This window comes from Thamnophis elegans, chromosome 13 (genome assembly GCF_009769535.1).
Source record: "Thamnophis elegans isolate rThaEle1 chromosome 13, rThaEle1.pri, whole genome shotgun sequence".
Lineage (NCBI taxonomy): Eukaryota > Metazoa > Chordata > Lepidosauria > Squamata > Colubridae > Thamnophis > Thamnophis elegans.
In genome coordinates this window covers 29179-50511 of record NC_045553.1, presented here as the reverse complement: position 1 = coordinate 50511, position 21333 = coordinate 29179, and the positions used below count along the sequence as shown (strand labels likewise).

General features: G+C 55.4%; 3 protein-coding genes across 6 annotated transcripts in view; 1 reads left to right on the top strand and 2 right to left on the bottom strand.

Moving 5' to 3' along the window:
- TTC28 (tetratricopeptide repeat domain 28) overlaps positions 1 to 12284 on the bottom strand; it is a 31546-nt gene extending 19262 nt beyond the window's left edge. The window contains exons 1-2 of one of the 2 annotated variants that reach the window (XM_032229377.1): positions 12101 to 12284; positions 10052 to 10330 (exon numbers count right to left, since the gene is read on the bottom strand). In XM_032229377.1, the coding sequence (XP_032085268.1) occupies positions 10052 to 10330; positions 12101 to 12199 (378 nt within the window). In that variant the 5' untranslated portion in view covers positions 12200 to 12284. Of the gene's footprint in view, positions 1 to 3029; positions 3129 to 10051; positions 10331 to 12100 lie in introns of those variants that run through there. The other variant, XM_032229378.1, reaches the window with a different exon arrangement.
- Positions 12285 to 12487: 203 nt separating this feature from the next.
- CHEK2 (checkpoint kinase 2) lies at positions 12488 to 19410 on the bottom strand. 3 transcript variants are annotated; one of them, XM_032229011.1, is made up of 14 exons: positions 19113 to 19410; positions 18874 to 18998; positions 18632 to 18779; positions 17817 to 17907; positions 17419 to 17527; positions 16854 to 16910; positions 16521 to 16582; positions 15988 to 16087; positions 15552 to 15638; positions 15251 to 15414; positions 14749 to 14864; positions 13669 to 13754; positions 13115 to 13195; positions 12488 to 12633 (listed from the first exon to the last, which is right to left on the bottom strand). In XM_032229011.1, the coding sequence occupies exons 1-14, from the start codon at positions 19339 to 19341 to the stop codon at positions 12535 to 12537; spliced, it is 1554 nt and encodes a 517-aa protein (XP_032084902.1). In that variant the 5' UTR covers positions 19342 to 19410; the 3' UTR covers positions 12488 to 12534. The 3 variants fall into 3 exon arrangements, with proteins under 3 accessions (XP_032084902.1, XP_032084903.1, XP_032084904.1); XM_032229012.1 differs by having other exon boundaries at positions 16854 to 16907; XM_032229013.1 differs by lacking the exons at positions 12488 to 12633; positions 13115 to 13195; positions 13669 to 13754 and adding an exon at positions 14287 to 14517.
- Positions 19411 to 19462: 52 nt separating this feature from the next.
- Positions 19463 to 21245, top strand: HSCB (HscB mitochondrial iron-sulfur cluster cochaperone). Its single transcript, XM_032229002.1, has 6 exons — positions 19463 to 19641; positions 19743 to 19839; positions 19921 to 20010; positions 20102 to 20246; positions 20354 to 20401; positions 20568 to 21245. Exons 1-6 carry the CDS (start codon positions 19463 to 19465, stop codon positions 20657 to 20659), a joined length of 651 nt encoding a protein of 216 aa, XP_032084893.1. The 3' UTR covers positions 20660 to 21245.
- Positions 21246 to 21333: the final 88 nt, after the last annotated feature.

The window sequence follows — 21333 nt, the reverse complement described above, 5'->3', positions numbered from 1 at the left end:
GCTGTGGACCTCTGGGACGGAAACCACCGCAAAATCCTGAAGCTGGGCCCTGGAGGCGATTCCCCCCTAATTAGCGCAGTTCCATGGGATGCCGTGGAGGAAAGTGCGTCAGGTTTGGAGCTCCTGCAATTGATGGGGAAGGAAATGCTGAGAGGGAGGAAGCCCGGCGCACAAGGCCGGCTGCACGAGGCTGCCAGGTTCTCTGCTGCATGTCAAGATCGCTCCTCTCGAGAGGAGGCAGGACGGTTCCCAGCTCTGGCCGTTGCTGCCTGCAAACACGAGAACAATTCTTTCCAAATAGAAGGACGTCAACAGGAAAAGGTCAACACCGTCTCTCATAGGGAGGACGGGAAATGTTGCCAGCCTTCTGCCCTGGGCTCATTTCCTCGTTTCCACACGGGGGCCAGGGCAGGTTCTGCCTCTGAGCCCTCAGAGGCTCCAGACTGGAAAGTCTTCGTGAAGGTCACCGGGACATGAAAGGATTGTAGCCTCCTGAGCCAGTCATTCAAACTGGTTCAGAAGATGGAAGGGGGGAGCCCAATTTTGCTACCTCTGTCTTGGAAGGACAATAGTTGCTTCTCAGTGTAGTGTTAAAGGCCCATTTTGTTATTCTGGAATGAGGAAAGGTCTCCCTCTCTCCTACACTTTCAGGGGGGGAAAGGAGGGCATAGCCACTCCTGTCAGCAGCATTGCAAACTGGTGGTATTGATCGTACAAAATTGGGGATTGAAGAAAATAAGAGCTTGGACGTACCAGATTTCTTACAGGGCAGAGACTATGAGCCACAAATCAGCTGGGCTAATTTAACCTGCCTTTGAAAAACAGAAATGCTGAGCTGAGAAAGAGCCTCCTCCCCCTCCTCCTCCTCCCCCTATTGCTTGACCCAAATTTTCAGCTGCAGGATACAAACTCATTGAAGGTAGGTTCCTGCACCCCTTCCTCAATCTGTGCTTCTTAGTAACCAATGGAGATCCTGGGGAGGGGGGGGGTCTTGCCAGGAGGCAACACCATGAAGGAGAGAGTAGCAGGAACTACAGGAGGGAGGGGTGGGGACATTCCACCCACACTCCAAGGACACCTCTTTTCTTTCAAAAACTGGAAACGTCCCCAGAAGTTGGAGCCTCCTCTATGCTCAACTGCTCATGTTCAATCTATGCACGTGAGTACACCTCCATTAAGCCTCTGGCACTCTTGTTCACTGCTGGAGGGAGGGAAAGAGGGAGGGGGGGAGGGAGGGAGGGAGGGAAAGAGGGAGGGGGGGAGGATGGATGGAAGGAGGGAAGGAAGGAAGGAAGGAAGGAGGGAAGGAAGGAAGGAAGGAAGGAAGGAAGGAAGGAAGTTCTGCTAGCTGCTCAGAATTCTCCAGGCTGCAGAGCAAGGCAGCGTCAAGATGCTTTGCTTCCTGCCTCCCAACCACCACCAAGAAGGTCCCGAGAGAGATCTAGCTCCCCCCAGTCAAAAGCAAGCAGAAGCCAAGGGGCAGCTAGGGATCCTTCCATAGATTTCGGCTCTGGATTTCTGATGGCTAATTACTGGCAATGTGCTACTTGCAAACATTTCTGCCAGAGTCCCATGCGTCACACAGGTCTCTCTTTCACCAACAGGGGCCCAGCAACAGCCACCCTCCAATGCCCACTCTCAGCCCAAACTCTTGGGTGCCAGAGAAGTGTTTCAGCAAGAGACCGTGCCCCAGAATCAGCTTGTCATCAGCACCTGTGGGGAACAGGCACCCTGGACACCAATCTTTGGAGCATGCTGGATGGACTTTTTATGGGAGCTGCAGATCAGAGAGCGGGAGAAGTTCCATCAAAAGTGAAACTGGGGCACTGCTTCAAGTTTTGAAATCACCACAAGGTACCCATATGAATACTGGGGGGGGGGGGGGGGCTCCAACCTAACTGTTTCAGCAAAAACCAACCCAGGGCTATGAGGCAATGCCAAGACCGTCCCTCCCAGGACAGTCAGCTCCCCAAAACGGGCACAGGCCCTAGGGAATTGCACCCAGCCACACAGGTTGGCTTCCAGGTGGGCGTGACAGGGTGATCTGGATGTTTCCTGAAGTCTGGCTCCAAGAAGAGAAAAAGTAATTCCCTATTTTCCTCTCACGCCCATAGAAAAAACAAAATTAATCAGGTAAACCCGTCAAAGGTCAGAGCAAACCACCCAGAAAGTGTTTCAAAGGGGTTTTTTCAAAGGCAACTGGACTGTTTTCTCCTTGGAGGATGGGCGAAGGTATATATAGATATATGTATGGAGGTGTATGGCTAGATATATATATTTTCTTTTGAGAACAGGGAACTGGATTTCATTTTTAAGGTGTGCCAGTGTGCTCCCAGCGTAAAAAATGACAATAAACGTTATCCTAATCCCAACTTCTTCCTGGAGGAAAAAATAGCGCCGTTTCCTTTGGGAAAAACCGAAACCTTTGAGGGAACGACGGCCTGGATGACTGAGAGATAAACCCAGAAAGCGCCAGAGCGCAGCTCGCCCAACGGGCACCCCGACCGGCGACGGCTAAGCAGCCTGCCCAACAGCGCAGGGAAGGCTGCCACCAACGCAGAGGACCGGCTTGCTTGCCTCCTCCGGCTCCGGGCAGGTCAGCGCACAGGACCCGCAGCCCGCCCGGCCACCCACCTTCCGACGGCACCTGCGGCGCTGTCCAGTCGCTTCCCCGGCCGCGCCAGCCGAGCAGGAGGGAAGCGGCTCCGATCGCACAAGCCCCGGCGGAAAGCGAGGCGCCTCCCCCGAGCTGGAGGAGGAGGAGGAGGACCCGAAGGCTGACAGGAGCACCGCCACCGGCCCCCAGCGCGGCTCTCCCTTGCCCACCTCTGGCTCCGTCGGCGGAAACCGGCTCAGGCGACTAACAAAGGCGGCGCAGCCCAGACGCCGCAGAAGCCGCCCGGGAAACAGGCGCGCCAGCCGCGGGACGGCCCGGCTGCGGCGCTGGCAACAAAGCGGCCTTATAAGGCGAAGGCCCGGAGCCGCCGGGCGGAGGGGCGGAGGGGCGGCGGGCGGGCGGGCGGGCTCACCTTCTTCCGGGGCTGCCATTTCATCATATTTGTGGAGCGCGGGGCTGGGGCATCAAGGCGCGGCGGGGGCAGGCGCAGGCTCGCCAGGGCCGCCGCTCATGCCGCCGCCCGCCGCTCAGGGCAGCAGCGCCCCCGGCAGCGGCAGCAGCGCGCCCGCCCAGCACCTCCCAGCCCGCCGCCGCGCCCCCTTCCCGCCCGCAGGCTGCCGCTGCTCGGTCGGCACGGGAGGCGGAGGGAGCGGCGCGCGGGAGCGGCGGCCGGGCGCCTGGCAGGCTGGGCAGCCGGAGCGCGACCAGAGGGAGCTCCGCGGCTCCCCGCCGCCGCCGCCGCCTCTTGGCTCGGCCGCGCCTCCTCCCTCCGCCGCACTAATGACTTCCTCCGCCCGCCCCCCGCCGCCCAGGCAAGCAGCCTCTTTCGGCCCCGCTCCGGAGCCGCCCGGCCCTAGCGCCCGCCGCTGCCCGGCTCGCAGCCTGGCGAGAGCAGGGGCGCTGCTGCTCTGGGTCCTCCGGGGCTGCTCCGCCGATGGACGGCCGAAGCGTCGGCACGGAGAGTCCATCCTCTCTGGGCCGCTGTGCGCGGATCTCCTCAAAGCCCCTCCGGGGCAGAAAGCTCCCGCAAGGCTCCCCCTGAGCCGATCAATGGAAGCCCCCGCGGCCTCTGGGAGCCACTCCTGGTGGTCAAGCAAGGGGCCCTTTCTCTCTCCTGCTTCCAAGCCCTCTTAGCCCGGAGCTCAGCTCCTGAAGTTGCCCTGCCTTCTCCCAGAGCCTTTGCCCCAACTCGGGTTGGCCTTCCCGGTTGACCTTCCAGCCAAGAAGCTTCCGAACTGAGCTGTGCCCAGAAGGGCCACACCAGCACAACCCCCCCCCCCCCCGGCATCTCCCTTCTCTTGCCACAACTCTCTTGTGACCTCAACCTTTCCAGGGCAGCAAAGGGGCTCTTGGCTAAAGTATTTGACCGGCAGCAAAAAAGGTGGCCTGTAAAGGCTGCTTTAGGCCAAAGCCAAAGGTTAAGATGACTCGGGGTCAGTCCCTTTCCCTTAGCCTCGGAAGAAGGCCACAATGGCAAACACCCCCCCCCCCCGGCCCATATCATTTGGAAGCAGCAAACTGGACTTAAAGGACTTTCAAGGTGTGGGCAAACCGAAGGCTGGGTTTTCAGACCAACTCACGGCTAACGGCACCAAGCAAATTCTTCTGGGTGACTACTTCAAAAAATGGTATTCCCCCTCCCCCATGCCCCCACCATCGATGCCTCCACACCCCCCCCCCAAAACAGACTCTCACACATCCTTGATCAACTGTATGCTAAGAAGGGAGGGGCAGCACAGCCCACAGCCCCACCCCCATCTACTGGACTGAACACAACTCCCGCAACACCTCAACAACCGACCTCTGGGGCCAAAGCGGAAGGACCCAGTCACGGTTTTGAATTTTCTTCAGCCAAGAGAGAGGCAGAGCAAGGAGCAGCACTTGTGCTGATAGCACAACAGAAACCCCACTGGCAGGTTAAGGGAGGGAGTCTTCACCTGCTGCTGCCTTTCTCCTGAAAAAGCTGCTGCTCCCTGACTTGGCCTCACACCAGCCATTTCCACCTTAACCAGTTTTCCCCACAAACAAAATAGTTCCCACCCCAATTCAAACCCTGTATTTGAGGCAGGGTCATTACACAATGAAAGGCGCATCTGGAAGCGCCCCAGATCCGCCTTTCTGGAGCACAGAGGACTGTCTTTGTTCAAGATGCAATGCCAGGAAATACCAGCAGCAACCTGGCAGAGTCACTGCCAGGCCTGAGCCCACCACAGCCCGGCTGGCAGAAGGGACTGTGCAGGGTGTTCAAATTCCTGACAGACAAAAGGCCAAAGGAACAAACAAGCTTTGAGCACTGGGAGTGCATCCTTTTGCTTCAGAGTCTCTGAATATCACCCAGCCCAGACAAAGGCAACAAAATGAAGGGGTCTTCTTCTTCCTGGGCCCCAGACCCGCTGATGGCCAGTTCAGCATTCCTGGGGCCTGAAAGGAAGTCTCTACCACTTTTACCTCCACCTGAAAGAGTGACAAAACCAGCAACACTGGAGATGAGTAGAACAGGAAGCCAAATGGAGAGATTTTCATTCTCCACCTTTCCACCTTGCTGGAGTTAGCAAGCTTTCAAAGCATTTCCACAATATTTGGTCTACACTGATTGTTTTAATTCCTTTCGGTGATCTTGTTTTTGATTTCACAGAAAAGCAAAATGCGATCTTGTTAAAATTTCAGTGAAACACATTTTCATGACATATTTTCTTCACGGAAGAGCAACCCAAGGCCTGCTGGACATATTCTCCTGTTGGCTCTTGGACAGAGAGTGTGTGTTGGGCTGGGATGACTCCGCAGGGGCATCCTCCTGGGAGACGGAGGGTAGTTGGCACAGTCGTTGGAGGTAGAAGCAACGCAGAATGGCAGGAGCCTGTCCTGGGCCCAGCTCTGTCCCTCAGTCCAGGGTCCAGAGACTCTCTTGGGAGGCAAACCAAGGTGTTTTTGCCCAGGCTCAGATGCTCCCTGAGTGGTGAAGGAAACTGCCCTAAAACCACTGTGGGAAGCAGGTCAGTCTTTGGAAACTACAGAAAAACCTTGTGCAGGTCACAAAGAAGCTACGGCAGAGGAAGAGCGTTACTGAATTAAGATATCCCACCCCCACCCCACCCCACCCCGCTTCCTCTGGATTTTTTTATTCTAGCACTTCTTGTGACTGCCAGCAGGACAGATGCCGTCTGGGAAGGCAACTGGCCAGCATTGGCAACGCTGCAGTCCGTTTCACTCTGGACATGTCCGAATGACTTTTTTTTTTTATTTTTATTTTATTTTCCAAACAAACATACAACTCCTCCTTCTTTACATACTGTAGAAAGTGTATCAGCTGGTTACAAAAGGCTTTTGTGCATCTCTTCCACCGTCATCAAATATAATTCATATTAATTCAAATATCTTAACTCAAATATTTATTATATTACCATCATCATGCCTCCACTTTTATTTGACTATAGTTATTTAAACGTCCTTCATCCTAAAATATACCAAGATTTAATACATAACCACATGCTGGCATTTCATTTACTTATTTGTAAAATCCTCCATTAACATTAAATCCTCATATCCTGTTCTAGCTAAACATCCATAATATTTAATACCAAAATTTTACTAATCCTCCATGTATATAATTTATTATCCTTTATTTATTTAACTATATCCTGTATAACATTTTCCCCCTATTAGTTAAAACTTGACTGTGTCTAATTTTGTTTTTTTTAATTATTATTGTTAATAATAATCTTTATATATAGTCCAAAAATATTTCTAACCTTCCCTTCTCATATCCAATTATTACTTATCATAACAGCTCAACATTGTATACATTGCTATCATTATCAATTTTTATTTCGCTGTACCTATCATCACTGGAAGGACATGTCCAGATGACTTTTAAGTAAGCTGGCACCAGAGAGTCATTCTGATTGCTCCAATCAGGCCTGAAAGCCATCCGATGCATTTCACACTGTCCCCTTCAGAAATCTGAAGCCGCAGCCCCAGCCAACCTGTCCCGTCCATTCAGGACAGAAGGCATGAGTTATGACAGCTTGGCCAGTCCAGCTTCAGTGGCTCAGCACAAGGGGGAATATTACTGTTCTATGGCCGGAGTCAACCTGACCGGCTCCATTTCAGCAAGTGCATCCAGCTCTTGGGGGCTTTCCACAAACTACCTGCTCTTCAGAGATTTCTGAACCCCAAAGCGCCAACGGCACCTCTTTCTTTCTAGTGCAGACCCAGAGGCACCAAGGAAGCTAAAAAGCCACACAAAAGCTCAAATGTTATTTTCCAAAGAACATCTTAAAGTGCTGGGACTGGGAGGGGCAGAATGAGAACTGCCCCATCTTCCCTTGGCCTACTTGCTGTTCTTTCCCTGGCTTTTCAACATGCACGGCTGCCACAGGTCTGCCGGATAGACTCCCAATCTTAGCAAGAAGCCGCATCAGATCCCGGAGATTGTGCAGGAAGGGCTCACCTTCCAAGACAGGAAGCCATGGTTTTATGCAATGGGGAGACAGGAGTTGGTAAGGAACCTGGTGGAACAGATCCGTGGGGGAGACGAAGGGCATTAATTCTATCTGCCTAGATGCAGTCCCACCACCAGGGAGACAGGGAGAAACCCCCCCCCCGCCCCCAGGCCCAGCCTTTCCCTTTCCTTTTTCTGTCCACACAGTCAGTACGTATCTGACCCAAGAAGCCATCACTTCTTTCTTCGGCACCCGTGTGCAAGCCATGAAAGCATTATTCCAGTTCTATTTCACTGCCAAAAAATATTTCTCTGGCACTTCAGAAAGAGAAGCTCCACCTGGGCCGGCTCACCAAGGACCCTCGCCTCAGCAGAACAGGACAAAACCGGAGGTGCAGAGCTGGCAAAGCAGGAGCAGGGGGCCGCAAGACACACCTCCTCTCCCCACTCTTCCCGGAGGAAGCAGGGTGTTTTTTGGGGAGAACATGGTTGAGCTGGGCGGCCAGGCCCTTCCTGGGGCAAAGCACCTCCCTTCTCAAAGCGCCTGCTGAACCTCGGGGGGGGGGGGGCAGGCAAAGGGGCAGGTGGTGTCCCCCTGGGCCTTACAAAAGGACGCAGAGAAAGAAGCAAGGCACTTGGGGCCGTCAGGATAAATTTTCTGCCGGGGTTCTGACAGCCTTTTGCCAAGGAATGGCCAAAACGCTTTGGCTCACATACAGCTCTTAACCACAATTCCTCCCCTTTTCCAGGGCCAAAACCATTTTCAGCCCAAGGGGATGTTTCGGGATGCAAATCCTGATCATTCTGGACTCCAAATGGAAAGGGAAGAAAGCCACCAAGCGGGACGGAGCTTTGTCCCCTTCCGGTTGGATGGTGGGTGGCTTTTGTAGGGTGGTATCCCCAGGCATGGAGTTGCCTCCCTGAGGAAGGAAGCTCTCCCGGCACTGTGTTTGGCATCAATCTGAGATCCAACAGAGACTTTCAACTGCAAGCAACAAGAGCCAAAGGATCCATCATCTCAGCAACTGGACAACTATCACCGAGGATTCTTTGACTACCAGCATTGATGATTTTCTCAAAACATAAAATATTAATGCAGCCTGCTATTTATACAACCTGGATCCTGGCCAACAGCTTCCAAAGAAAAATCTGCAGGCCAAAACCAAGCATCCAGCAATAGCACAGTCTAAACAGGAGGCCTCCAAAACCATCCGTCTTCTGTTTAGGCGATAGTGGTTACCACCATTCAGAAACCTTCTTTTGAGATTTCAGAAGCATTCAGTATTCTGGAGAAAATGGGAGGCCCCTCGCCAGAAGGGTTGCTTCTCCAAGCACTGGCCACCCCGGAGGCTCAGGTCGCCCTGGAAGGCATTTATCCCAGCTGTCTTGCCCACTTCCTCTGGCTGAGGCAGGAGAATGCCTTCCATGGAAAAGGAAGCTTGCCCCCCCCCCCCCCATCTGAGATCCCAGGAAGCCAAACCACAGAAGGAAGTTGCCAGCCTCCTGCCCCCCTCAGTCCAGGCAGAAGGGCAATGCTCAGATGCCAACCGAAGGGGATCGGTCTTTGGCTGGCATTGTCCCAGCAAGGCACTTCCTGCCCTGTAGCCCATCAGCAACAAAAGGAGGCTCCCAAGGTTGGACAAGGGACAAAGATCTGTAGGGGCTGAAAAGGCCTCCCCTTTTCCACTCAGCTGGAAGAAGAGAAAATGGCAATGGGGTCCAACACTTTCTCTGCTCTCTCCATGCATCGCGGCTGGCACACCGTTACTCCAAACCTCTGGACTCTACTGAACGAGAGAGTTCCTATGCAGCTTAGCCCCAGTGGACCGAGCAGTGGTCAAATACATTATAATGGTAAAAGCAACACCCCCCCGAATTCTGCAGAGGAGGAAGCTACAACTGGACACCCCCGCCCCCCAGAAAACACCCCATTTATGTCCTAGTTGAAGATCCCTTTCCCATTTTGTTTCTGGCTATCTCTACAGCCAGGGAGTTGCAGAAAATGGCTGTCTGCACAGAACGGGATTCACATCCCAGAGACTTCCCAGGGCTGCCCGACAACGTACGCATGATCCACCCACCCCTCCCACCACCACCACAGCCTCCGTCTCTGTCCCTCTCTCTCTGCCTCTCTCTCTCTCTCTCTGAGCAATTTACAAGCATTCCTCCCCCTTCCTCCGCTGGCTGCTCCTCCACTTTGCAGGAGGGAAGCGCACGCGCTGGGCACCGTACATGTGCAGATCAACAAAATAACCAAGCCACGCAAGCCACGAAAGGGTGCCCAGGAAGGCAGAGGGACAAGCCACAATGGATGAGAGAGTCTGCTATTCTCTGCTCTGCTCCTGAAGGGCGGAGTTACCAAGGCTGCAATTAAGGGGAAACGTGCACAATGGGGAAGCAGAATTCTAGCTGTGCTTCCAGCTCCATGTGCAGGGCTTGCTAGCACCACATACCTCCTGCTGGGAAGCCTTGCCTTGTCCCAGCCGCTTTCTGGAGAGAAAGCGGGAAGCATGTTTTCCCGAAGGCCCCTGCCCAGTAACACACGGACTTAGATACACAAACACACACACACACACACACACACACACACACTCTGGGGTGAATTACAGCCACTCTGTGGGAGTTCTTCAGGGAAGTTCTGACAGGAGAGTTTGAACGGAGGGGCAGCATCTGTTCCCAGGAATTTCATCGGGTTCTTTGAGAGATCAACCCAAAGGCCATTTTGGTGCCCTTCCAAAATGGGACAGAAGCTGGATCACTGTTGGTTCAGGAACCCGAGGGTGTCCACCTCGAGGTAAAGAAGGCACGTCAGGCAGGGAGGCTGGGGGCGCGGATGGTTCTCCATGTGGAGCCAGCTGGGTCTGCCATGCCCCACCCTCAGGTCCCTGAGCTTGGTAGGATGCTCCTATCCCCTGAGCTGGAGTTGTGGGGCTCCCACCCCCCCATTCCTCGCACACACCTCCCTAGACATGCTTAAGCGTAGACATCCCTACCTTTGGCCACTTGGGGTTCAGAAGCTGGGCCTTGATGGCGTCGTCCAGAGCTCTCTCGTACTGCTGGATCTTCATATACGCCGCAGAGCGGTTGCTGTAGAGTATGCAGTTCTGGGGATCGACCCCCAAGGCTTCACCATAGAGAAGGATGGCTCTATGGTAGTCGCCCGCGTGGCAAGCCTGGTTGCTCTGCCGTACCTTCTCCACAAACTCAGCCTTACTCAGGGTGGGCCCGCCGGACCCCTCGTCCTCAAGGCTTTCTGACCCAAAGAGGGTCATCTGACAAGGGGAAAGTGGCATTCGCTTAGAGAAGGTGCTATCGGTAAGCACACAGAAGCCATGGGGCGCAGAACCTTACATGTGCCCTCTCCCTTTTGGGTTTCCCTTGGAGCTAACCTCCCCAAATGAGACACTCAGAGTTAAACGCTGCCCATCCTCCAACCACAGTCCTCCAGGGAATCACTGCCACGTTGGCGCTCTAATATTATGACACGGGGACCTGAAAGCGCAGATCCCTCCCCTTATTCTATCTCTGTAGGAAGATCTTCCGCAGTGGGAAGAGAGCGGATCTCTCAGCCACCTTACAAGGCCCTTGTAGGTATCCACCCCTCACCCCATAAGCAGTGTCCCTTGGGCCCTTCCCTCTGGCACTCCTTGGATGAAGGGAAAGCTGTAATATAGCTTTCTCCTCCTCCTCCTCCTCCCTCTTTGGGCACAGGGACCTTGGAAGAGGGAGCAGCAAATTCCCGAGTCAAACTAGTAACGGAGTGAAGAGGAGAAGGTATGTTCCCACAGGAGGAGAAGGCAGCATGATGAATGAAAAGCTGAAATTGGTAGCAGTTGGGAGAACTCCCTCAAGTTGAAACAAATCTTTCAAGGGAGGACCACTGTGTCGCAGACCAGATAGTTTGCTTCAGATAAATCAAAATGAGGGATCCAGAAAGGCTAGTTACATGCAGGTGAGAAGGGAGTCCAGAAAAACTCCTTCCCTCCCCTTGGCTTTGTTGAATTTTTAATCCCTCCAGATTACATAGATAAGGGGTGGGGGTTCCTGTCCTTGGAGAGAGAGCTGCTTAAGACAGGCTCTTCTCAGTCTAGAGTAGCAATAAAATACTATTAGGAGAGCATCGCCCCAGTTGTGAAATGACAACTGGATTTCACTCCAAATTGAATAAGGCCATTTAGACTGAGCTCTTCAGCTCTGCAAGCTTCCACCTTCCCATCACACCTTAGGAGAAAACAGGGTTTCTTCAACAAATTCAGCATTGGGGCTCCCCAAATATGAGTGGAAAGGAAGAGCATATCTGTTGCACGGGGGCTTCTATGGCAACAAGCCCCCCAGGGGCCAAGGCGGCCCTCCCAGCGACCTGAAGTCGGGCAGGGGGCAGATTCCGCAAGAGAGGCCGCCGAGGCTGCTCAGAACAGGACCCGGCCACCGCTCGGCAGGCGGTGGGCGAGGGCGGCGCTACTCCTGCAGCCAGAGAGGACTTTTCAGGCCTTCCAGAACCCCACCGAGCGAGAGGGCGAAACAGCCTCGCCAGGACTGGCGGCTTGTGGAGCCAAACAAGAACTCGGGTCTGGAGAGGGCGCGGCGCATCGGAGGCGGGGGGCAAAGGGACCGAGACCGTCCGCCGTTCCTCGGAGCCCAGCGACCTCCTCGGCTCCAAGCAGCCGCGGCCGAGAAATGCCGATGCGGGGTCCGGCCGAAGCGGCTACATGGAGCTGCTCTCCGCGCCCGCTCCGAGGGCCTCCTCGGCGGGCAAGCTCTTTCCTCCTCCGGGCAGGCTTCGCACCTGGCTAGCGGTGCAAACCAACCGGGCAAGCCAAGCCGACGAGGGGACGCCCCCGCAGGATCGCGCTCGGCCGGAGGGAAGAGCCGCCAGACGCCGCGCCTTCCCCGCTCGCGGGCCTTCGGCTCCAGCTTTCCGGGGGCCGCCGCCGGGCTGCCTGACCGCGCCAGAAGGGGGGCTGCGCCGCCGCCGCCGGTGCCCGCGGCCCGGATCTCGCGCGCTCTGGGCCGAGCAGCCCCTGGGCGATCCCGCGGCTCACCCGGGCGAGTGGCGGCTCTCCCGCGCCGTCTGCTTCTCTTCCGCCGCCGCCGCCTCCTCGCTGCCTCCAGCCGCTGCGAGCCGCCGCCTGCCGCTGCATGGCCCTCAGCGCCCCCGGCCCCCGGCCGACCTCCGCGCCATTTTCGGGTCCGACCGCCTCTTGGAGGGGAAGCCGCCTTGCGCCGCGCCGGATAGCCAGGCAGGACCCGCCCCACCCGCCCGCTCCCGCCCTCCCAACTCCTGGCGTAGTTTTCCCAAGTTGAAGGGAGCTCGGCTGCCAGGGAATGGGCGGACCGCGGTGCCAGCCCCCCTCGGCGCCAGGGGTCGGGAGGACTCAACCGGTCGCTTGACCGAGTGGCGCAGCCCAGGAAAGCAAGCAAGGCGCAGCTGGGTCTCAAGTTTTATTACAGTGTTTAAAAAGGGGGCTTGAGGCAGTCATGAAGGACCCGGCTGCACTTTCTGCCTCTTGGAAGGTCCAGCCTTCTCCTCCTCTTCATCCTCATTGTAGTCTTCCCTTTTTCTGCCTAGGGGAGCCTGGAAAGGGGTGGAAGCCACGGTCACCTCTTGCAGAGCAACCCCCACCCCTCCTCTGCTGGACAGAGGCTGGTGCACACCCATGTCCCTGGCCAGATGAGGGAGGGCCCAAGGACAGCTGCCCAGGAAGGATCCAGGTCTCCTTGCCCGCACTGGGCACCAGGCCACGCCCTCATTGGCTTCAACTCCGCAAGTGGTGATAGCTCCTTGTGGGAAGGGAGATGTGGAGTCCCCATCCTGGCCAAGATGAGCCCCCAAAAGGTCTTCAGGTGTTCAAACAGAACATGAGGGACAGAACCAAGCCTGCATTGGGCCCCACGTTCCCCAGCACTAGAAACGGCACGTTTTAGCCTGCGCTCAACGGCCCCCCGTGGGCACCAGACATGGACTTACTGTTATTTAAGTAATAACAGGAGGTTTAAAATGGAGGAACCTCTTGGTCCCTTCTTCAAGCACAAAAGCAAAGCCCAGGAATACCTACCGAAGTCAGAGGCTCAGGCTTAACTCTCACGTCCTGTGTCTGAGCAAGTAACTGTTGAAAAGTATGCCTCATATGTTCATCCTATGAGGAACACACGTGAACACAGATTTAAGGGACGCCCCGGGACAGTCGACATGCACATTGGCCAATGAAGAATGCCGAAGGGCTGGGCAAAGGGGACGAAACCTGCAGGAGAAGGGGCATCAGGCCAAGCACTGGAAAAGGAGACCCCAGCCCTAGGCAGCATTTCCCTTCATCGTCTTGTTCTTTGTATGCGCACTTGCCGAGCAACAGCAGGAGTCCCTTTCTGGTTAAGCGGCATTCTACGGAGCACAGCCAAGAAGAGGAATGGCCACAGAAGGAAAGGAAGGCTGGCTCTTCCTTGCCTTGCCATAGTTGGCTCGCTGGCACCTCTCTTCACCTTTGGGCCAGAATTTGAGAGGGTTCAGGCCCACCCCCCGCCTCATTCCTCTTCAGAACCACCACACTCCTCCTCGCCCGCCAGTCTCCCCTAGAAGCCCCTCAGGAGAGGGGCAAGCCAGCGTGGCCCCTACCTGCAGCCAGGGGTGCTCCAATGCCTCTTCTATTCTCAAGCGCTTGGTGGGGTCCACAACTAGCATCTTCTGAACCAGGTCAAAAGCTGCAACCGGGAAATGAGGCCGTTAAGTTAGGGAAGCTCCACCTTCCCATGGTGCATAAATGCTGCTGACGAAGGCTTTCCTGGCCCTGCGGCATCCCTGCATCGCCCCCCTCTCCCCTGCTGGGACTGTGGCAGCAACTGAGAACTTAATCCCCTTGGCCAAACAATGCCATCTATCAGGGCCCAGGAAGCCTGTCTGGCCCTCTGGAACAGCCGCTCCGACCCCGATGACAGTCTTTGAATGCTTGGCGGTGCTCTCAGGCCATGGGGCTTTCGGACTTATGTGGTTTTCCCTCCGGGTGCACACGCTCTGTTTCATCTGTATCATTTGCTTTTGAAATGTAAATTGTCCAGAGTTATTTGGCCTCCAAACTGCATAGATAAATAACCACACCATGGGTAACCTTCTGTAAACACGAGCCCAAAATGGGGGAGAAAGGATCAGGGATCCCCATCAGTTGAGACAGCAACACGTCTGCTTCTTTTCCGCACCTTCCTGTGCCACCTAAACACGGAAGTCCCCCCCCCACTCTCCCCCTCCCTCCCTCTCTCTCTCTCTCTAGCTGTGGAAATGAAACTAAACCTGGTGAAGATATTGGAGTGTTTCCAAGTGCAGCTCCGGCCAATCTTCCCAAAGCCACCAACAGACAGAGCAGACCACAGGAGGGGCACCCTGGCTCTTCCTTTGCCATTCTCCTTCAGCTTCACCTCCCCAGCGCCTTTAGGGGCCTTCGCCTGCCACGAGGCTTCCCCATCTTGGTACCTTCTCAAGGTAACAGTACTAATCGGTGGTGTGGTCTAAACTTCCTGCTCAGCTCTCTCCAGACCAGAGAGGCCCCCTGCGGGTCCTTCCTTGGACTCCACTCGGAATGGGACTCCAAGGCCAGGAAGGCCTCAAAAGTGAAGGCAAAGGCATGCTGACTGGTTCAACTCCCTCTCTTTTCCCACAGAAACCCTGCCTCCGTGTCTTCCCAGTCCCCTGGAGAGCACATACCATCTCTGGATACATCCTTCCATACTTCTTCAACGTAACAGTAGTTGCCGCTGGTGATCTGCTCTGTCAGAGACAGCCGGGCACTTTTCTTGGAGAAAGGTGGGTAGCCAGAAAGGCTGAGCAAAAAGAATAGAAACGTCCTGCTTTACTCCTTGTATAACGGGGACAACTGAAGCTCATGCCCGGCTTCTAGTAGTCCTCAAAGCCGCCTTTGGCCAGGCTTCGCACCTCTGTTGCCACATGAAACACAACAACTGTAGCGTAAATCCTGAAACAAAGGCCGCCCTTTGGCCACGAAAGAGTAGGTTGCAATGCCAAAGAGATCTGTACTTTGGCCTGGGGCTGCCATGCTCTGTGATCCCAGGGAGGGGCTGGGGGGAAAGCTCACCCAGACCCATTATTCCAACCTCAAGGAGTTTACACCAAAGTACAGCATTAGTAGTTCTTGTGAAAGATGGGATGTGAAACTGAGTATTTTATTGGCCATACTAAACTTTTTTACCACATAAAGAGAATCACTCCAAGACTCCAGCAGTCCACAGACCGTCCGTATCCAGCTGTTCCAGCGAAATGCAGAATCTCTGGAGCAAGATAGTCAGGAGTGCCACATAACGTTTGCATAAGAGAAGTTTCTCCAATGATCTTGGATTGCCCAAAATCTGTAATCTTGTACAAAGAAAGTTGAGAACGGTTCAAAGCTTGAAATCAGACTTTTCTCTGTGCCTGTTCAGTCTCATCAGAACTGTACATCTTACTTGATATAAAAGGAATTTGCACACAGTGGAAGGCAGTTCCTTACTTACCTTGACAAGGCAGTTCTCTTCCCTCGATGATAAAAGCACATTCTCTAATTTCAAATCCCGATGAATTATTCCATGTTTGTGAAGATACTTTGCAAAATGCCAAAAAGGGGAAGAATCATGGAATAAATAGACTTTAAAAAGATGAAAGACGGGAGTCTGGTAGCCCCTTTTCCAACTGATATTGTTTATTTTTAAGGTATAAGCTTTGGTGGTCTGCTGATTACTATTCACTGCTACTCACAGCTTAACTTCTGTTTGAGCTTGAAGCCATAAAATGCCTCTTTGACGGCTCCCTAGGAGTTCCCCCCCCCCCCATTCCTTCTTGATGCAACGCAAAGCATAAACCCACCTCTAACAGCAAACCCAGCAAAGATGCCATAGAAAATATTACGGCTGAGCCACCAGCCAAACTCCCAATTTGTGTTGTGACAATTACCTGCACAGCCAACAACATCTGGTAAAAATAAAGTTTGCAAGTTCTTTCACTCAGCCGAGCTGGTCGCTGAACCTTGTCAAACAGTTCCCCACCTTCCATCCTGAAAAGATTAGAGGGAAGGTGAAGGGCTTTGCTTTCTCCCTGGGAAGACCATGCACAGGTAATGCACCCAGGGACCCAGAGCTAACCAGGAAAGGTAAGATCTTCAGGATGAAATTAGAAGTGGGGTTCTTTGCAGGTGACCTGACCACTTTCCTGGCTTGCTGGACCTCAAGAGTTGTTTGAGACACAAGCATTTGTGATCAAGGATCATTCATCAGACACCTCGCCTGGACCTCCAAAATCAGATGCCAGGATATGTCTTCAAGCAGCACTTGGACAAAGAAGGGGGTGGGCTCTACAGTTCCTACAGTTAATTGGGCCTTGAGATACTATTACCAGCTCACCCTCTAAATAATGCTGGTTTCTGGGAATCCCAGATCCTCATTTGAATTGCAATGAGTCACAGACAGAAACCCAGAGCTACAACTTACAATTCCAACACAATGTAAAAGTCTTTTCCTTCAAAGAAATCTATTATCTTGATTAGGCAGGGCTGCAGAGAAAAAGAAAGACAATATTCAGAAGTGACTCTTGCAAAAAGCGTTTAAAACAGTAATTTTGTTTTGCTTTTAAAAAGAGGGATTGTGAATCCATTCATACAAATGCGTGTCACCTGACTAAGTGTGCTTAAAAAAAAGAATGTCAAAGTCTTTTAAAAACAAACAAATTTCCCCAGAAACCTTATCAGTAATTTAGTTCCAATCAAAAGAGAAGAGGAGCAAAACCAGCAGAGAATATGCTGTTTGCTTGGAAGTGTCACTCACGTGGTCGATCCTCTTCAAGATTCCCACTTCGGTCTCAATGTTAAAGGGCTTGTCCTGCTGTTAAACAATAGAGCGTCAAAATGTAAAGTCGTCCCTGTAGCTTGAACTCATCTCTTTAAATAGAAGCAATTCTCAAATTGCTGTACCCATCCGTTGAGTGCTTGGGGGGTTGGCAGTGGGGCAGTTTAAGAGCCTTGTTGAAAAATTACACGCTTGGATGAAGCTTTAAGTCCCTTGGTCTTACAAAGGGTAAGGTACCCTAACCTTAACCCGAGGGCAGGATGTGCCACATGCTGCCCACGCCCACGCCTGGTTTAGGGGAAGTGCTCAAGGCGGAGGGCAAGGGTTAGGGGACTGAGTGAGGTAATAGACCAATCAACATTTTCCTCCTGCATTAGCCTCTAGTGAAACACAGGTGCAGAGTAAAGCCACTGAGGCTACACCACATCCACCAACACCCAGCCAGATGATGCACAAACATGTTGCATCAACAGTCAGGGAGCAGCCAATACGTTAAAATCAGGGAAGCAATACTCCAGAGTGCAAACAAAATGGAAAGACTTACCATTTCTGGCAAAACGTCAGTCATAAACTTGGATTTCCTTATGATTTTTATGGCGACTTTCCTATGGGTCTCCCTTTCAAAGGCCAACTTCACCTCTCCACAGGCCCCACTAACAGAAACGGAAGGAAGGAAATGTTGCTGTGAGGGAGATGCCTAAGCAGCCTTGTTCTTACTCCCCACCCCCCACCCCCGTGAACCCAGGGGAGACTCAGGGGCAGACCCACAGAGACCAGGGGGCAGCTCCCGAGAGGACAGCTATGGGCAGCTTCAGCGTAGCTCTCTGGTACGATGTATTTGGCCCAGACAGCGTGAGAGCAGCTGAAGCCGATGCAGCTGAGGGAGATCCATGCTGAAACCAACCTGCCCCTCCCCGCAAGCAAGGGGTCTCTGCAACCCACCTGCCCAGCGTCTTTGAGACTATGTATTTCTTCTGCATGTCCTTGGGGTATTCCAGCTGATGCCCGGCCTCCAGGTCAGAGAACACAAACACTGGGAAGGTAGCAGAGGCCACTCCTGTCACAAATGGCACAATGCCCCTTTGCACAACAACCCAACCGCTGCCATGCCACACCGCAAATGTGGCTGAACGTGGACAACCGCTAAAGGGCAAGGCTACCTTCAGGGCCCATCCAAACCGTAAAATGCAGAAATATTGAAGACAAATGGTGACCATCTGGTAGGAACTTTTACCCACAGATATCTAACCATAGGTCTACTTCATGCCCTCACCCCTATTCCTTAAAGCTAGCGGAGGATCACAAATACTATCCAAAGCCTTGAGTATCTCGTCAGAACCTCCTCCTGCTCTCCTGGACAGGCGTTTGGAAGTGTAGTTGGCAGGGGGTAGTTTGTGGGGGTGGGAAGAGCAGAGCATGGTTTGTAACAGCTGCTGCCTAGGGATCCTGAAGGGGAAACGGGTGGTCTTGCAAAGGCCCTGCCTCATTCACTTCGGAGGGTAGGGTAGGGCAGGGTTTGGCACACTCTCTGCAGGGTTCTAGACTGGGGTGCCCGTGGCATGCGTTTATGTTTAGGTCGTATCGCTTTGGGGCGGAGGGGGGTGGATGTCCAGCCCTGGGCAGGTGAGGCATGCCAGGCGAGGGAAAGACTGCTTCCGAGTTTGCTCTGGCTCTGCTGGCCAAATGTTGAAAGGGGTGCAAAAGTAGGTATTCCGTGCCTCCTGCTTTTGGGCATATGCCAAGCCAGCTCTGCCTACCTTTGTTGTGAGGCAGAGAAAGGGCAATTTTGGCCACGTGGGCCAGAGGAATCTTCTTGCCCTTGCCCACCACACGGTCATTGACAAAGGTCCCGTTGGCGCTTTGGTCTTCCAGGTAAGTCACGAAGCAGCCCCGAGGTCCCGGTTCCTTAGCAGGAGAGCAAACTTCGGTCAGCTCCCAACGGCCGGAGGGCGGCAGCGGACCCAGCGCCCCAAAGCCTCCGCCCCCCTCGGGGGCTTACTCGGAAGATGCGGAAGTGCCTCTTGCTGTACTGCCGGTAGGTTTCGCCCCTGGGCACATCCAGCCGGGAGAAGCTGTAGTCGCAGCCCGGATCGCGGCCAAACCAGTACTCGTTCTTCAGGCAGACTGAGCGGGGAGAAGAGCGGCGCCGGTCAGCCCGGGTCAGCAGGAAAGGCACACGAGGCGAGCCAAGCGCTCCGCAGCCGCCGCCGCGCCGAAGCCCCCGGGCCGCCTACGCACCGCAGTCCAGGAAGCCCCCGGCCAGCCCGAAGAGGTGTCCCCAGGGCCGGGGCGCCGCCGCCGCCTCCTGCTCCTCCTCCTGGTCCTCGGGGATGGCGGGCAGGTCGTGCGCGGGGAGGGTCTCCAGGGAGCTGAGCGTGCCCGAGGAGGAGCCGCTGTTCGAGGAGCCCGACGCCGGCTGGCTCGGCTGCGTCCCGCCAGCCCGCGGCGGAGACTCCCGGCGGGACATGGGGTCGCAGCGCCGGCACGCTTCCCGCGCTTCCTCCTCCTCCTCCTCCCCCCCCGCCCCGGCAGGCACTGCGCCTGCGCGAGAGGGGGCGGGGCGCCCGCCTGCCCGGCTGCCGGAGCGGATGTGGCGGCGGGCGTTGCGCGCAAGGGCCCCGCGGCGGGCCCGCTCCCAGGCGGCGGGGCGCGGCTGCTGCTGGAGCTGCGGGGCCCCGCTGGGATCGGCAGGGCCCGCCTTCTGCCCCTCGTGCCGCGCTTTGCAGCCGCCGGAGCCCCGCGCGGACCTCTTCGGGGTGCTGGGCTGGTGAGGGGCGCGTGGCGGTGGGGGGGCGGGGGGGGGCCGAGGAGGAGGAGGCGGCGCCGGTTGACTCTCCCTCCTCCTCCTCCTCCTCCTCCTCCCCGCAGCCCGCGCGGCTTCTCCCTGGACCTGGCCCGGCTCCGGCAGCGTTTCCTGGCCCTGCAGCGCTCGCTGCACCCGGACCGCTTCAGCCGCCGAGCGCAGGTGGGGGCCGGGCGGAGGGGAGGGCGGGGGGGGGGAGGGGGCGCTTATGGGGCCGTGACCCCCTCCGTGACCCCCTTGCAGGCCGAGCGCGGCTTCTCGGAGCAGCACGCCGCCCTCGTCAACCTGGCGTACCACACCCTCCGCAGCCCGCTCAGTCGCGGCCTCTACCTGGTAAGGCGGCGGGGTCGGGGGGCGGCGGGGTCGGGGTCGGCGCCCCCCCTGAACCCGCCCTGTGCTCCCTCCCTCCCTCCCTCCCTCCCAGCTGGAGCTGCGCGGAGTCGAGCTGGCGGCGGGCAGCGATGCGGAGGCCGAGCCCGGCTTCCTCGCCGAAGTCTTGGAGCTGAACGAGCAGCTGGCGGCCGCGGAGTCCGAAGCCAGCCTGGCCGGGCTGGAGCGCCTTCTGGCAGGTCGGTGGGAGCCTCTGCGGCCTCGGGCGGCGGGAAGGGAGGCTCCCCTGAGCTGCCCTGCCAGGGGCCCGAATGCGCGGCTTCCCTCCTCCTCTCCTCTCTTCCAGCCAAGCAAGCGGCTCTGGTGCAGGAGCTGAGCGGGGCCTTCGAGCGAGGTAGGCGGCCAGCTGGGCCGGGGCGTTGGGTGGTCTGACTCCAGCTCAATGCCACACAGCCATGCAGGTTCCTCTGGCTTCCTTTCCAGAGTCTCCCCCTTCCCTCCCGGGTAGCGCAGGGGACCCTGCGGATCTTTCAAGGCTTCTTCTGGTCTTACAATTGCAGATGACCTTCCAGAGGCCAAAAGGCTCCTGGGCAAAATGAAATACTTTGCGAACCTAGAGGAGAAGGTGAAGGAAAAGAAAGGCCCTTCTTGACCCTTTAAGGCAACCCCTGAGGCGCTTCCTCCGTTCTGAGACTCAGGGAAATGGGGGGGGGGGGGGGTGGTAGCAACTTTGTGCTCTGCTTGTGGAAGAGATGCTGCCGGTAACAAAATAAAGGCGCTCTGGGGATCCATTTCCGTTTGTCTGGAAGAAAGGCACTTGGCCAAGATGGTGGCTGCTTCTTGCATCTCTCTTGGCAGAAGTGGGCCGACTGTGCTTGGAGAGACTTTTTACTGCCCTGCAGGATGGTAGGCATTAGGGCAGGGGAGCAGGGGCTGTTTGCCCCACCCTTATTCCCTACAGCCGGGAGTCTGGGGCATGCTGGGGTGGATTCACAGGGGTTGCAGGGAATAAAAGGGCTAAAACTGCTCAGGAAAGTTTCTCAAGTGTCCCCTGAATGCCATTTGAGCGACCCGAGCCCTGAAGCCACACCGGGGCTGAAGACTGGCTTCGCTCAAGCAAGATGTGGGCCCCCCCCTCCTGTTGGGGGTCTCACAACTGTTAATTTTTCCACGTTGTACGTATTTTAAAAGTCTCTGTTTCCTTCACAATTTCCTAATTAAAATGGTGTGAGATTTAATTATGCCCAGAGAACTACCCAAGAGCTTCCCATATTATACGCAGCATATTATATGTGGAGTGCTATTTCCCTAACATGTATTCTCCGA